Genomic DNA, 16,271 nt, shown 5'->3' with positions numbered 1-16,271 from the left:
GATGCCCCCAAGACCCCAGAGGAAGCCTGTAGAGCTGGTTATTTGTACCTTCAAACTGCCCCTCTATGGACCCCTGGAGCCTTCTCTTACTCTCAGGAGCCCAGCCTTCTCCTGTGGTCCCCACGGACCAGTAGGGTCACCCCTGTCTTTTCTCTCCTCTACTCCATCAACACCCCATTCCCCAGTTTCCACAGGCAGCTGGCTTGTCATGGACATAACACTGCCCTTCCACTTAGCACCCAGGTCCCACCCCCTGTCAGAGACTCCGGGAGTGCCCTCAAGTGAGGAAAACCGTCCATGGGCAGGATGACCCGAGGAGCAAACGAGACGAAATTCATAAAGTGCAAAAGAGCAGAGACAGAAGTACAGACACCAGCGCTAGGTTTGTTACTATTTCCCTCCACTCAGCCGGCTGCCGTAGGCCTAGGAAATGATGGGTGTCGGTTCATCCTAATCTGAGGAAAAGGAGGCTCCCCCCAAAAATCCTCAGGGTGTGGACCTGAGGCACCAGGCCGTTCAAACCTTCCGCTTCTTTCGGCCGCGTCCAGGTCTCCGGGGCTCGAGGTGGTCTAGCTCTGGTGCCCCCACCCATCTACCACCTCACAATGAATGCTGGCCTCGGGTGGATTTCTTCCACACATTCCAGGCCTTCATAGAAACCCGCACAGAACAGCCGTGCAGCCGTGGGGCAGGCTCGCGAGGCCCAGCCCTCCGGCCTTGAGGCGCTTGGACCAGTGCCTTGGGTGAGCCATTATGTTGAGGCAACTGCAACCATCTCCTGGAGGCAGGTTCAGCTGACCTCTGACCTACAGAATCCTCCAGAAACACCTGGACCCAGGACCGAACGGTGCTCCTCCAGCGCCACCTGAGACGGCGGCGGGCTGCTGGGCTGATTAGATTTTTTTCACCTTGTGCCTGTAGGCCGGGAGCTGCCTGGTAATTATTTTTAGCCAATTCACCCACCGTCAACACCAGTCCTTTCACCAATGAATTAAATAATCTCTAAGCCTGATTTATTCTCACATGTTGGTTCTAGCATTTATTATGCGAATTAGCAAACCCTCAGGTACTGTTGGCCAGACCGGCCTTTAGACCTGGTCTCTTCACATGCTAACTGGCTACCCCTGTGGTATGTGTATTCCTGACTCGGCTACTTCACGGGGCACCGGGCCCCCTTCTGGTGTAGACGAAGATGAACAGACACACACGTATTCCATACTCGTTCAACAGAAGCCTTTAAAGTAAATTACAGAATTGACCTTAACCATCTCTACCAGTTCCCCGACACACGGATGGGGCTCGCGGCTTTGCAGCCCACCCCTGAGCAGGAGCCACTCGAAAGCTGAGGAGCCCCACACCTGCTTCTCCCGAGGGCCTGGTAGCACCAGGATGGGGTGCTCCATCTGTGACTAGAGAGCGTGACTTAGGAGTGGACATGGCCACGTGCTGGTGAGTTCCAAACTTCAACTCACTTGTAACTGAAGAAGCTTCTGGAAGACCTGAAGAAGTACCTCTCCTGGTTGTCTGAAAATAAACCCCGAGCCAACTCTTCCCCTCCCTGAAGCAACAAAACACATGTGGAGGGGCTGCCCGGCCCCCAAACCACCATCCCCCCATTCTGCCCAATCCTGTACACTGACTGACCTCGTTCTCCTTCCCTTCAGGGGTCGGTGACGGTGGCAATGAGCTTGGGATGGGCAAAGTCAAGGAGGCTGTGAAGAGACACATACGAAATGGGGATGTGATCGCCTGTGACGTCGAGGCTGACTTTGCCGTCATCACTGGTGAGTGCCAGTCAGGCCTGGCTACCCAGGAGGAGGGACCTGGAGGCCTGGAGCCTGTCCAGCCAGAAGCTCCCCTCCTCTGTGAGTGGAGTCTCCAGGGCAGCGGGGCAAGAAGGGGACCGGGTCTCAGCCTTTGGCCTCTCATTCAGTCATGCAACAAATGTTGGTCCTGGAGTTAATGTGGCAAGGGTCTGGCTCCCCAGGGCTCTTGCTCTAGTGTTGGCCGACAGACAAGGAGCCCTACGAAAGAAATACAGCAGCTCATGCTAAACAGTGCTAAGAGCTACAGGTAGATGAAAGACAGGGACAGGCAGGCCGCTTTAGATGAGTGGTCAGAGAAGACCTTTCTGAAGAGGGGTCATCCATGCTTTCCTCTGTGCCTCCTGCCAGGTGGAAAGGAAGAGAAAAATCTGGTAAATGTTTGGAGGGGGCAAAAGGCTTCCCACCTCTCTTCAAACTTACCTCGGCCCCAGGCTGCCCCGTCCCCCCTTCCCCCTCAGGACCGACGTTTCCCATGTCCACGTCCTTCCAGGCCCCAGCTCTCCTCCTGGACTGCACCACAAGTCTCAGGGATTTTGACAGATACCCAAGAAAGGCTCTCCCATTTCATCCTCAAAACAGAGCTTGGAGATGAGTAGCACTCCCTGAGGGAATTAGTGCCAAGGGAGGAAAACCTGCAACTGATGAGTGGCGGGAGGCTCAGTGTGGACAAGTCTGAGAGTTCAGAGCTCCAGGGGGCCCCAATCACAGGGGGTCCCCACACTTTTGTGACTTTTAGCTCTATCCAGTCTACACCATGGATATCAGAGAAAAATCCCCTTGTGCTTTAGGGGGTAGGGGGAAGAAACCATTTTGAAATACATCAGAGCACTCCATTCTCTCTTTTTTTTAAAAAAGATTTTATTTATTTGAGAGAGCACGTGTGTGTGCACAAGTCGGGGGAAGGAGAAGCAGACTCCTTACTGAGCAGGGAGCTTCACACGGGGCTTGATCACAAGACCCTGAGATCATGACCTGAGTTGAAGGCAGTGACTCAACCCACTGAGCCCCCAGTTACCCCCAGAGCACTCCATTCTTAACAAGGCCTGCCCTCAGGAGTCCATTTAACCAGAGCCTAGCCTGCTGAGGTTTTCTCAGAGCCTAACCTACCTGGGGGAAGGGAAATACCCAAAAATAGTCAACATGCAACAACAGAGGACAATATAAGCAGAGAAATGGAAAATCTAAGAAAAAAATAAAAAAAGAAATGTCAGAGATCAAAAACACGGCAACAGAAATGAAGAATGCCTTCGATTGGCCTGTTAGCAGCCTGGACACAGCCGAGAAAAATCACCTCTGACCTTGAAGATATGACAATAGGAACTTCTAAAACTAGAAAGCTAAGAGAAAAAGACTGGAGGAAACAATAGGATATCCAAGAATTGTAGAACAATTGCAAACATAGGTGTAATGGGACTATCAGAAGGAGAAGAAAGACAGGAAGGAAGAGAAGCAATATTTAAAGCAATAGTGACTGAGATTTCCCCCCAGATTAATGTCAGACACCAAACCATAGATCCAGGAAGCTCGGAGAACACCAGGCTGGATGAATGAAAAGCACAAGTAGGAATTACATCCGGCTTCTCCTCAGAAACCGCATAAGCCAGAAGAGTGGCATGAAATATTTAAAGTGTTGACAGAAAAAAAATCACCAACCTAGAATTTTGTGCCCTGTGAAATTATCTGTCAAACATAAAAGAGAAATAAAGAATCTCAGACAAACAGAAACTGAGGGCTCTTGTTGCTAGTAGACCTGCCTTGCAAGAAATGTTAAAAGAAATTCTTCAGGGAGAAGGAAAATTACATAGGTCAGAAATTCAGATCTACACCAAGAAAAGAAGAGCATTGGAGAATAAGTAAATGAAGGTAAAATAATGTTTATATTTCTTGTTCTGAATTGATCTAACAGATAACACTTTGTTCAAAATTATAATAGCAATGACTCATTCAGTTATGCTCATGTATATAAGTGAAGTGGATGGTAGCAGTCATACAAGGGATGGAGGGAAGAATAAGGAATATTTTGTCTAAGGTGTTGGCCCTACCTGTGAAATGGTTGTTTGAACGTGAGCCTGAATTTGTTGTAAATGTATATTGCAAACTCTAGGGCAGCCACTAAAAATAATTTTTTTTAAAAAAGTATTATTGATGGGGCGCCTGGGTGGCACAGCGGTTAAGGCGTCTGCCTTAGGCTCAGGGCGTGATCCCGGTGTTCCGGGATCGAGCCCCACATCAGGCTCCTCCGCTATGAGCCTGCTTCTTCCTCTCCCACTCCCCCTGCTTGTGTTCCCTCTCTCGTTGGCTGTCTCTATCTCTGTCAAATAAAATAAATAAAATCTTTAAAAAAAATAGTATTATTGATATGCTAAGAAATGAGAGAAAATAAAATCCTATAAAGTGCCCAGTTAAAACCACGACAGGCAGAAAAAGGATGGATGACAAAAATGGAGGGGAGGGGGAAGAGCTAGGGCAACAAACAGAAAACAGTAACAAATGTGGCAGATATTACTCCAGCCATATCACTAATCACCTTAAATGTTAGTGGTCTAAATACCTGAATTAAAAGGCAGAGATTGCCAGAGTGGATAAAAAAATGAGACCCAACTATAGTTGTCTGTAAGAAACCCACTTTAAATATAAAGACACAAATAGATTAAAAGTGGAGGCATGGAGAAAAATATACCAGGCTAACAGTAACCAAAAGAAAGCATTAGTCATTAATCTCAGACAGAGCAGACTTCAGAGCAGGGAAAGTTATTAGAGTCAAAGGGGGCAGTCCATAACATAAAGAGGTCAATACTCCAAGAAGACATAACAATTCCTTTTGTTTATTTGTTTGTTTTTGAAGACATAACAATTTTTTTAAGTTTTATTTATTTAAGTAAGCTCTACACCTAGTATGGAGCTTGAACTTACAACCCCAAGGTCAAGAGTCACCCACTTTTCTGACTAAAGTCACCCAAAAGACCTAACAATTCTTTTGAAGTTTTTATTCATTTATTTTTAGAGAGAGTGTGTGTGAGGCCGAGCAAGGGAAGTGGCAGAAGGGGAGGAAGAGAATCCCAAGCAGACTCCAGGCCGAGCACAGAGCCCGAGGCAGGTCTCAATCCCATGATCCCAAGACCACCACCCAAGCAGAAACCAAGAGCTGGATGCCCAACCGACTGAGCCACCCTGGTGCCCCAAGACATAAAATTCTTCAAGTGAATGCTCCTAAAACAGTGTCAAATATGTGAGGCAAAAACTGATAGAACCACAAGGAGAAATGGATGAATCCACTGTAGTATCTATGGAGACTTGAATAGCCCTCTATCAGAAAGGGACAGATTCACAGGCAGAAAATGAGTAAGGGCACAGTTGAAATCAACACCACCATCAACTAACTGGAAACAATTGAAGGCCGCCTGGGTGGCTCAGTGGGTTAAACATCTCACTCTTGATCTCAGCTCAGGTCATGATCTCAGGGTCGTGAGATTGAGCCCCATGTCAGGCTCCACACTGAGCGTGAAGCCTGCTTAAGATTCTCTCTCCCTCTCCCTCTGCCTCTCCCTCCCCCAATCCCTTCTCCTGGCTCACGTGGTCCTCACCTGCCACATTCTGATATATGCCTTGTATTTATGGGCCACACGCCTTTGTCCTCACTGCATGTTTGAGTTTTTTTCCTACCCAAAGTGCCCCCACTCTCCACCCTTCCTCTTGCAAACCCTCCCAGCTTACAAGGCCCATATTAATATTAATTCTGTGAATTTTTCCCAAACCAGGCAGGATGAGTGGCCCCTCCTGAGTGCTCCTCCTCTGTGAGCACCGTCCTCCCTCGCTGCGCGTTGGCTGTGCGCACAGACTCTCTTCCCTGGTTCGGAGCTCCTCTTGCTCTGACACCTAGAGCCTAGCAAGTCTTGATCAATCCTTCAGGTGAATGGAGAATTCAGGCGGGTTTCAGAGAAGAGCCAGTGAGGTCGTCCCCAAACTGGGTAATAGGCGCCTTGAGGCTGGTGGACAGAAGAGGAAGGAAGCCAGAGGCTGACTTGGGAGCATTCTTCAAGCAAGGAAGAGGCGATGCTGCTGTCAGCTAGCTCTTCCGAGGACCGGCTTCCACGCAGCCTGAGGTATCCAGGTCAGCCAGGCGGGGGAGTTTCTTCATGTCAGAAGCTCTGCAACAGCTTCCTAGGGGTGGAGCCTACATCATCTTCTCTGATGGTCCATCGCTAACAGTACATAACCCAGTTGGTTTAGAGCAGTGGCTCTCAGCCTTGAACTTGAATCAGCATCACCTGGAGAGCTTATTGAAACTGTGCTCCCTGTCTTCCCTGCTGAGTTTCTGATGAAGTAGGTCTGTGCTGGGGCCCAAGAATCTGTTTCTCACAAGTTCCTCGGTACCATGGGTGACACTGACCTTGGGGCCATTCTTTGAGATGAGTTCTAGCTGCTTAGAGGCCGGGTGACGGATCCCATCACCTTTCCACTTCTATGATATAATCTTTTTTTGTTGTTGTTCTAGGTGTTTCTAACTGGGGAGGCTATGCCTTGGCCTGTGCGTTATACATCCTAAACTCATGTGAGGTCCACCGACGTTATCTAAGGAAGGCTGTTGGGCCCTCCAGAGTGCCCGGGGAACAGAACTGGACTCAGGCTCTTCCATCCGTTGCCAAGGTAACATACCCAGCCGGCCACGCCCTGCGTGAGGAGCAGGCCTGTTCCAGGCTATAAGCCGAGGGCCCGCACCCAACTGCCTGTCGGCAGCCAGAAGCAGAGCCTGCTTCTGTAGGGGAGCAGAATTTGCCATCACAAGACGTGGCTCTTTGGCATGTGGATTATTTTAGGCTGATTATTTTTTAAAAAAAATAGAAGGACTCAATGAGACTGCCATTCCCTTTGGGCCTCAGTTCCCATGGCCCCACCCATGGACACTGATTCCAGACTCAAACCCACCTCTTCATCCCCTGCTCCTCCTGGAACACCTTCTGGGGGAATTTTCCAGAGTGATTTGGATCATGGGAAATTGGCACCAAAGCACTGGCTTTATGTCTAAATCCCAGGCCTGACGTGACTTCCCCTGTGCGCTGCGGCTTCACCTGAGAGCAGGCAGGAGGCTGACGGGGCTGCAGTGCCTGAGAATCGGTGCAGGGAGCTGGGCTGTGTGGCCTGGAGGGGGGAACACTGGGGGGTCTGAGGTGGACAAGCCGCATCTCTGACACGTTCTGGGTGACCACACTCGGAGACCCTGCCTGAGAGGGTTGGTCTGGGGAGATGGGAATGCAGGCTGAGGGCAGGAAGGTTCCTGAGCATTGAGCCAGGACATAGCAGCTCAGATGGGGTGAGCAGTTGTGATGAGTCCCCAGGCAGCCCGTGGCCAAGGCCCAGAGCCCCTCACTTCTAAGAAGCAGGCGCATCCAGAGCCCTGTCTCTCCCTCTCTTCTCTGTCTCTTTCTCCCTCCTGCCACCCCATCTCTCTCCAACACATCTCTGGATGCACGTTGTGCCCACTTTACAGATGAGGGAGCTGGGATTCCGACAGGGCCGGTGGCTTGCCCAACACACCCAGCTGAGAGGTGGAGCTGGGACCTGAGCTGGGTGTCTCTGACTCCATTCTCTGGGCTGTTTCCATGGCTCAGAAGTTTCCCGTTCCTGGTAATGCCAGGGTGCCATGTGGGGTGGGGTTGGGGGGGACTAAAGCAGATGCAGTGATATTTTCAGGGGAAACGGTCTGCCCCAGTGGGGCTCAGAGGGCCTTAGGTGCTTTCTTTGCATTTCCTGGATCTGAACTGGAAAAAAAGCCTCAGGGGGCTGCCTCACACATGATGCCTGATTCACACAGACACAAAAGAATGAACCCATCCAGACAAATTCTTACAACCCAAACGCTTACCCTCCAGGGGTGGAAAATTCTCCTTTCGGGTTTCCACACAGTCCTTCATAAATACATTAATAATGTATCACCCTTGTAAGGAAAATAAAAGGGAACATTTTCAAAGCAAAAATACAAACACATGTGTGTTGAGCCCCTCCTCTGGGCCAGGCCAGCTTTGCTCTGGGAGACGATGGGGGGTCAGACCCAGCCCCTGGGTAGGGAACTCGGGATCCACTGGGGGTGGTTGGAAGACGGAAGGCTGGAAGTGTGCAGGGCAAGCTGCCGTGGGGACAGAACAGACCCTTAGCTCACTCTGAGGGCTCGAGAAAGGCTGTCTGGAGGAGGTGGCAGGGAGCTGGGTCTGGGAGGGTGAGTAGGCTGTAAGCAACCAGGTAAGAAAGGGTGGGAAGGGCCTTCCAGGCAGCAAGACCCACAAAGCAAAGGTGCAGGCACTTGAAGGAATGCACGTGCAGGAGGAAGATCTAGAATCTTCGTGCTAGAGCTCTGTGGGTCATTCTCTGGGCATCCCTGAGTCATCGAGAAGTGCTGGGCAGAGCTGTGGCCTGAGCGGCGGGTGCAGCTTGATTGGCTAGTGGGATGAGGAATGCCCCTCATCTCTGCTCAGTCATTCGCTTGTAAGCAGGACCCCCTGTATTCAGGGGTCTAATCTGATCGTGACTGTAGCAGGTGTGGGCACCATGCGGAGGAGCCCAGGGAAGGCGGCGGCCACCATCTAGGGCACACCCTGCCCGCTCTGGCCTTCCGCTGTGTCTGGGGGCTTTATCTGAGGGCATTCCTCAGACCTTGCCAGGGGCTACGAGCTGATTGATGACACCTTACAGGAGGGACTAAGGATGAATGGATGGATGGACAGACGGATAATGCAGAGAGGCAGGAACATGGCTTCAGCCTGGGCTCCTATTCTCTTCCAGCACTTTCATCGCACTCCACTTCTCTTCCTAGCTTTTAAACCTTGAGTTACATAGAATAGAGAAGTGCATAAACCTTAAGTGGACAGTAGATGAATTTTTACATACATACCCATCCATGCAGCCACTGCCAAGGTCATGATACAGAACAGCTCTAACTTCCCAGAAGGCCCCTTTCTCCTGCCCCACTTTGAAAAGCATCCTCACCTACCCATGACTATCAGCCTGCCAGGCTCCCCGTGTGGGGGTGAACCCCAAAGACCACCCACACAGTGTCCAAGCCCAGGAGTCGTCTGGGTCTCTTTCCCTGCTCACAGTACACTGGGCCGCAAGCCCTGTCCTCTCGGTCTTACTTCAGGGTCTGTCCCACCTCTCACGTCTCCTCCTGGCCTCCAGGTGCTCTGCCTCCATCTTCGTTCTCTCCCTCAGCCACCTCCTCCACTTGGTAGGGTCTCCTGGAAGATGGTGCGGTCGTCCAGTGATTCCTGGACATTTGCAGGCAGTCCGTGTTGGCCCAGCTGTTCCTTGTGGCTCTTCCTAGAGGCTGAGTGCCAGCCCATTCCTAAGCTGCTGAAGGGTCACATGCACCCTGACAGCCCAACGCCCTCCCTGCGGCCCAGAAGGATGGGAATGGGGCCAGCAGGCAGTGTGCTGGGAGGAAATGGCCACCCCCCCAACCCCGACTCCCAGGTCCCAGAAGCACTCCCCCATAAAGAGAGGATATGACCCAATGGAGAGAGAAATGGAAGAATAAAACCCAAACAAAGGGCAGGAAATGGCATTCTGGGCAGGGCAGCCTCTGGGAAGGGGCTGGTAGACAAAGAGATGCCAGGAAATGTCCTTGGGTGTCCCTCCCAGGACAGAATGGAAATGCAGGCTCGCAGGCCAGCTGAGAGTAGAGGCAGTTCCCTTGTGACCTTTGCCAGCACATTCTCCATTGTTTGGACAAGTTTTCAGTGAGTGCTCCTCAGAGCCCCTGGCTTGGCTCATTCCTACTCTTTTGCCACCTATGGTCCTATCTGCTCCTCCTCCAGAAAGTCTTTCTTGAGCCACTGTGATAAACAGGGTTGGATCCCCCTGCTCTGTGCTATGATCCCCATGGATTGTGCCTGCCGGATCACTCATCTGGACTGTGAACCCCCAGGGCAGGCACCGCGTCCCATTCACCACTGTATCCCTGGTTCAGGGCCTGGCACATAGCAGGTGCTCAAGAAAACTTTGATGGCGGATGGGGTGAATGAGCAAGTGCCTGGAGAGGAAGGTGAAAGCCCTTCTCAGACCCGTCCTAACCTTCCTGTTGTAGAGTCCCTGCTCTCCCCCCACCCATTTGCCTCCTCTGCTGACGGAGAAGGAGGGAGAGGACGTGCTTGACTTCTGCCCCTCGGGCGCCATCCTCTCTTCTTGTGTCTTCACCTAAGACCTACCTTCCTCAGGGGAACCAGAACTTTTCAACCAGAGAGAGACGCATGGTGGGCAAGTAGACAAGCAGTTCTTTAGGACCTTACTTTCGGAGGGAGAGAGGAGGAGAATCGAATCACTTAAAAAAAAAAAATCAGCCAGTGTGTCAAAGAAAAAACGCTCTGAGCTAAATAAAGGCCAGGGGACCCAACCCTGCCAATAATAATTCACCTGATTTCATGAACACCTACTGTGTGCCAAGGACCACACTTGGTGCATTACTTGCATTATCTCATTTAATCCTTTCAACAACCCACTCAGGAGACATTATTATTATTATTATCATCATCATCATCATCCCCATTGTACAGATGAGGACACTGAGGCACGGAGAGGTTCAAACACCTGCAGGAAAGACTCAAGTCAGATCTGTCTGATCCCACACCCTGCCACACTGGGGTATGCTGAGAGGATGGCTGCAGCAGGAGATGGGCCGTGGCCCCCGGCAGATGGTCGGAGCTGAGCAGGGGCTAGGCTGCAGGAAGTAGCTCACGAGGTACCCGCAGAAGTGAATCTTCCATGTTTTTAACAAACGCTAAGTGTGGTTTTCCGGAAAAACCACATTTAGTTATGTGACCCTAATTCCCAGAAGGAACCCCCCAAACCGTTCGAAGTTGCGGCTTCCGAGGAGTGGGTTTGGGGCAGAGGAGGCGTGATGTAGGACACCCATTCTTCATGACAAGTCCCAGGGGCATTAGTACAGTTAAGCAAAATTTTATTTTTAGAAAAAAGACCATGCCGAGTCAAACACTCTTCCTCCGCCTATAAATGTATGCGTCTCTTTCTTTTTCCTCCCCCTCCACCCTTCTGTCTCTGGCCTCATTTTTTTCCAGGAAGAAAAAATGTTGGGCATCCTGGCGCGGCACAAAGTTCGGAGTGGGGTCTCGGGCATCGTGGGCATGGAGGTGGATGGGCTGCCCTTCCACGGCACCCACGCCCAGATGATCCAGAAGCTGGTGGATGTCACCACTGTGCGTGTGTGACTGTGCCTGTGGACCACATGCCAGATGGCCATCCCTGGACCTCAGGAGGAGTTCCCCGGGGGCCCCCCGGCTTCTTTCCACGATGGCCTTGCAAGTAAACACTGGCCCTGGGTGAGCCCCGCCAGAGACCCTGCATGACCACTGCCTGGGACGGGGCCATGCGGGTGATACAGACCAAGGAGAACATTTCTTTGGGGTTTCCGGTTTTCTCTTTTCTTCCTACGTGCAAAGAGGCATTGATCTCCATCCTCCTCCCCCTGGTTCCTTTAGGGCCCCCACGTGGTCTGCTCTGAGAGTCTTCTGACCAGCCACGTATGGGGACACCTGCAAAAATATTCCTTGCCAGGCAGACACAAGAGTAGGCATGACCAGGGCCACGGATAATCCCCCAGGCTAATTAAGAAATAGTAAACTGTACAAATATGTAGTGTACATTTACGAAGCTCTGGGACTTTACCACCACCACCAAAATATTTATACCTCTGAAATGCTTTCTTTTTCAAACAACGTTTTGTTTACATGGGCATTCAAACCTTAACGTTTATTACCATCAGCTCCTGCCTGCCCCCCACCTCTCTTCAGCCCCACAGGTCCTGACACCCCCCACCCCGCAGAGCCTGACACCTCTCCCACTCCCTCCCCATGTGCTCCACCCCAGACCGGAGCCGGAGGCTTGGGCCTCCCCACATAGGAGGGCAGGCACACTCCTGCACCTGGGGAGGGGGGTTCGGGACCATGCTGGGCTCAGGTGGCTCACAGGATCCTCTTGGACAACTGTAGTCAGCTCGCCCGCATCTCCTTCACAATCTTCCACTGCACATTTTCCAACAAAATTAGAAGCAGAGTCACCGACCACATCCTATTTCACTCCCGTATCGAACGAGTGCAGTGTCGTGTGCTGGTTCCCGGCTGAGCGATGGCTGACTCATCCAGATGGGAGAGGCCGGCTTCCCAGCTACGGCCCCACATGCTTATTGGGCCTGCTTCATTTTATTTCCTTAAAACATGTCTACTTCAGTTCTTTAAGGGCATTAGTTGTAAAGCATGGCATGGATACTGCTCTAAATTGTCTAGTCAGCAGAAGTTAAAGCCTCAGTGTATGGTGAGCAATCTGGGCTTCCCTTCCACGGCTCCCTACACCGGGGCATGGCAAAGCCCCTGGCCAGAAGCAGCTGGGGGGGGGGGGGACCGTCCAGACCTCCCCATGTCATTGTGGCCGGGAGTCTGTGCTTCCGCTGGTGTGGGCTCAGGGCTGATGTGCTCGTTGTGATGAGCTCACGCTGCCTCCATCTGCAGCTGTGCACGGCTCACCGGGTCCCTCCCAGCCCCAAGCTGCACGCGCCGGGGATCCCCGCCTGACAGTTTTGGTCCCTGATATGCAACTGCAGAGCTCCATGTCATGCGGGCCTCTGAGAGCATCCCCTGGCATTTTTGAAGTCTCGATGGCTAGGAGAGAGAAAACCTCAGTTTGGTAAAGCTGCTATCACTCTTCTGATTCATATTTTGGGGAAAGACACTAATGGGCCTTTGGTTTTGCAATAGTAATAACAGAGTTCTCTTCTGGCGTGGGGCAGTTCAAGGCAGGACTGTGTAATAGGTTATCTGCACTGTGGCTAGAAGTTTATGGGGAGATGATGACTCTGTTTGGGAAAGAGGCCAGGACCCGGGTGGAGCCCAGAGAAGGCTGAGAGTGGGGGTCCTCACTCTGGAGTGAGGCATCCAAAGGCCCGTCTGCAGGGAGAAAAGGGCTAAGGTGCAAGAGAGAGCCAGGAGTAGTAGGGTCCAGCCCAAGGGCCACTGGAGCTCTGAGCTCCAGGATCCAGTTTTCATGTGTTTCTGTTCCAAGTAAGATTCCTGGTCAAGCTTTTAGTAAACTTTTGCTCAAGTTTGTCCTCATCTTGGCCATGTTTTGATATAGAGCCTGTGTCCACGTCTGGGGTGGCATGGTGAGCAGGGCTCCCACCTGGAGAAGCCAGTTACAGTGGGACGAGAGGGTCCTACAGGGAATGGCAGGTGGCCCAGGGGAAGAGATGGGCTGGGGCATCCAGCAGGATGGATTTGTGGGGGCGGTGACCATCTCTGGGCATTTCCCGGAATGTTAGGGGGGCTTCTGACAAGGAGGGCCTGGGGTGCTCTTTGGGTCTTCGAGGGCAGGCTGAAGACATTGGGCACACCAAGGAGCATGTGCCTGTAGACCCTGGCAAGCAAGCCAGCTAATGGGGTCAGGGTTCCTTAGCCCCCTGCTGTCCTCTGGTCAAATGCTGTCCCATTGCTCATCTGGGCAAGACATTCCTCTGAATTCATTTCCTGCCCCTCTTTGCACAGGCCCTGCTGAGGCCAGCCTCACCTTAGTCCAACCCTCTACATTCCTTTACTTCCTACCCATTCCATGTAGGTTCCACTGCTCCTTAATGAAGTCTAACTCTCAGATTCAGAAGACCACTGCTCTAGGCAGGATGTGGCTTAACAGCCGTTCCCATAAGCTCAATGTATGTCAGTGATGTGATGTGTTTGCCAGAAAAGCCAATGTATCAACAGAAGCACAGTGAGGTAAATGGTTCCTTTCTCCTCAGTACACATCAGACAGGCTTAAGCTCACTTCAGATCCAAGCATCACATCTGAAGACATGAGGTTTGTTCAGGTGAGATACACGAAGGTGAGAGCTTAAAACCTGTTAAGTGGAGGGAGGTGGCTTAAAGAGCTGTCTGTCAGAGACTAGGCTGGACGCTCACTGCTTCTGCTTCCTCTTCCTGTATACATAGGAAAACTACCTTTCCCAGCCTCCCTTGCAGTTGGGTTGGACCATGTGACTGGAATCTGGCCAATGGTGTGTGAGTAGTAGGGATATCAACTGCTTCCAGACTTGGCAACAGATGCCCTGAGAGATTTTCTTTGTGCTACTTCCCCTACCTGTGTGGCTGGAAGGAAAAGACCCCAAGATGCTGGAACCTCTTGATGGAAGGATACTGAATCACTGCTGCCACTTGGATGAAGACTCACCAGAACTAGCAGCCTCTCATTGGACTTTGCATGAACAGGAGACAAACTTTTCTTGTTTGAAGGCACTGTGATTTGGGAGGGTATATTCGTTATTTTGGTATAATGCAGCTTTGTCTAATACAAACTTGGAAGGCTTAATACTGAGAACTAGGATTAGAAAATTGTCTTTAGATGCCAGTACCTGAAGGACCATGTGTCCCAGAGGCACAGTTTATGTGCTCTAAGGACAGTGGGGAAAGTAGTTCCACTTTGGCTCATTAGGAGTTAAGATCTTCTCCCCAACCCTGGCATGACTTACTTTGATTAGTAGCAAATTGGTGTCATTAGTGGTATTTGCTCAGAAACTAGACCATCGTTTGGGGGGGAGGGGATATACCTGGGATAATTCAATGGAGAGAAAATTGGATATTATGACCTCTATGGTTCATTCCAGCACAACTATCTAATGTCTAATCTAGCAGTGTCCTGATAGTTGTTGAATTAAAGCAGTTGGAATTGAAATCCTACCATTTCTCCTGGTCATTGAGTACCATTGTGACCTTAGGGTGATGGCCATCCAAGGCCATTGTCCTGCTAGATGAGCTCCAGGCATGGAGGCTATAGGATCACCAGTTTCAAGAAGCAGATTTTTCAGAAAAGCACTGAACCAAGAGGATCACCTTCTGGTTCTCTTGGTTATACCCGTCAGAGGAAAGCAGCAGATGGGGATGTGTTCTGTGCTGAAAATTTCTCCCACTCTTGTCTGGCCAACCCACAGACCAGTGTATATAAACAGGAAGATGAGCCCTCATCTTGCTAAGCAACACTGGTGAATAAGAAAGGAATCTAATGACTCTGTCACCTTCTGTCCAAACCAGATGGGCCTTTTCCTCCATCCATTCTCTCAGGAGAGAAAGGAGTCTTAATCCCCAATGATGTCTTCACTTAGTCTGTTTGGAAGAAGGGTCAATTCTTGCAGAATCCTTCAGGACTCCAGGAATCTGACCCAGAGAAGGATTGAGTAACCAAAACCAAATTTACGTTTTAATATGATGCAGTGATCTTGAGCAATAAACATGTAGCCTGTCACTGTCACTGGAGAAGATGCTAAAATCTAAAAGGGCTAGTCAACAAATGTGAGCCTCCCCGAACAAAGCTCAAGCAGGGAGGACAGCTCCAAGAGAGGACTCCAACAGGTCTTTCGACCTTGGCCATCTTCCCTAATGAGGAGGGTGGTCGGTCTGATCAAGGCTTTCCTCACACTAGGGAACAGCCCCCTAGAGGGGAGAAGGGCTCATGTGTCCCAGGACAGAGGGAGTGACATTCTCCAAATCACAGGGAGGGGGCCAAATTAAGTCCCAGAGTGGATTTGCAGCAATGAACTAAAGAGTCGGAGATAATTTATGAATTTCAAGTGGAGGAAGAGAAGACCCAGCTTCACTTGAAGGCTCCATCCTTTTTGGTCACTGCTGGGAGACCAAGGGCAAATACTCTAATTTCTCTGAGTTTTCTCTGAGAAAGCCAATCCCTGGAACTTCCTGATTCTGCTGGGTATTTCAAGAGTCCTCTCGATCCCCCTGGTGTTGAAAGACCCTCCTTCCCCATAAGGACTGCAGCACACTCCAGCCATGCCTGGTTACTTTGCTTTATTTGCAGACTCAAGTTTGCTACATAAATCCATTGCACAGTCCAACACACACATACTTGGCATAAAAGAGAGGACAATACAAAAATACAACTCTTGATAGTAAAAGGAACCACCTTCAGCTCATCCCAGTCCATCTCAGTGGGAATGCCCATGTTTAAGGTCAAAATAGAGGGGAATTTGGGATGAGGAGGCATGGAGGCCTCAACCAGTGCCATTGCCCCAGTAAGATTCTGGGCTGGGGCTGGAAAGATTTTTCTTGGCAGGGTGACCATTTCTGCCACCTTCAGATTCGGTCACTTCCTCTTTCAGGAAGGGGAAGAGAAGCTCCCCAGGGCATGGGAGGCCCTCCATAAGGAGCTAGAGTAGGGCTATCCAGTCAAAGCCAAAGCCACTTCCAATCTGGGGTATCTGCCTCTGGGTACTCCTGATTGGAGGGTAAGAGACTCAGGATAAATCTGCCTCTTAGAGAAGGACAGGACGAGAGGGAAAGAGAGATTGAAGATGTTCTGCTTGGCCCTCTTTTTAGCAGATTCCAGAAATGTTCTGGGGATGCCATCCCTGGTCCCTCTCCAGGCTTGTGTCCACCTAGTCCACCTAGTCCA

At 50.9% G+C, this 16,271-nt stretch overlaps 1 protein-coding gene and 1 long non-coding RNA gene across 23 annotated transcripts in view; one reads left to right on the top strand and one right to left on the bottom strand.

The window, feature by feature from the left end:
* The window catches only part of DGLUCY (D-glutamate cyclase), a 74,071-nt gene extending 59,528 nt beyond the window's left edge, over positions 1-14,543 (top strand). For 6 of the 22 annotated variants that reach the window (XM_026515452.4, XM_044389967.3, XM_057318538.1 and 3 more), the window contains 3 exons: positions 1,665-1,784; positions 6,322-6,473; positions 10,892-14,543. In XM_026515452.4, coding sequence (XP_026371237.2) covers positions 1,665-1,784; positions 6,322-6,473; positions 10,892-11,041 — 422 coding nt within the window. In that variant the 3' untranslated portion in view covers positions 11,042-14,543. The remainder of the gene's footprint in view (positions 1-1,664; positions 1,785-6,321; positions 6,474-10,891) is intronic. The other 16 variants (XM_026515453.4, XM_057318541.1, XM_048219972.2 and 13 more) reach the window with 9 other exon arrangements.
* Positions 1,222-10,237, bottom strand: LOC130544798 (uncharacterized). The gene is made up of 3 exons (XR_008961395.1): positions 8,954-10,237; positions 1,645-2,167; positions 1,222-1,524 (listed from the first exon to the last, which is right to left on the bottom strand). It is a non-coding gene; the product is annotated as an uncharacterized LOC130544798 (long non-coding RNA).
* Positions 14,544-16,271: the final 1,728 nt, after the last annotated feature.

The sequence above is a fragment of the Ursus arctos genome, unplaced genomic scaffold (genome assembly GCF_023065955.2).
Source record: "Ursus arctos isolate Adak ecotype North America unplaced genomic scaffold, UrsArc2.0 scaffold_25, whole genome shotgun sequence".
Lineage (NCBI taxonomy): Eukaryota > Metazoa > Chordata > Mammalia > Carnivora > Ursidae > Ursus > Ursus arctos.
Note: the sequence above shows the minus strand (reverse complement) of the source record. Positions and strands in the feature narration are given on the sequence as shown.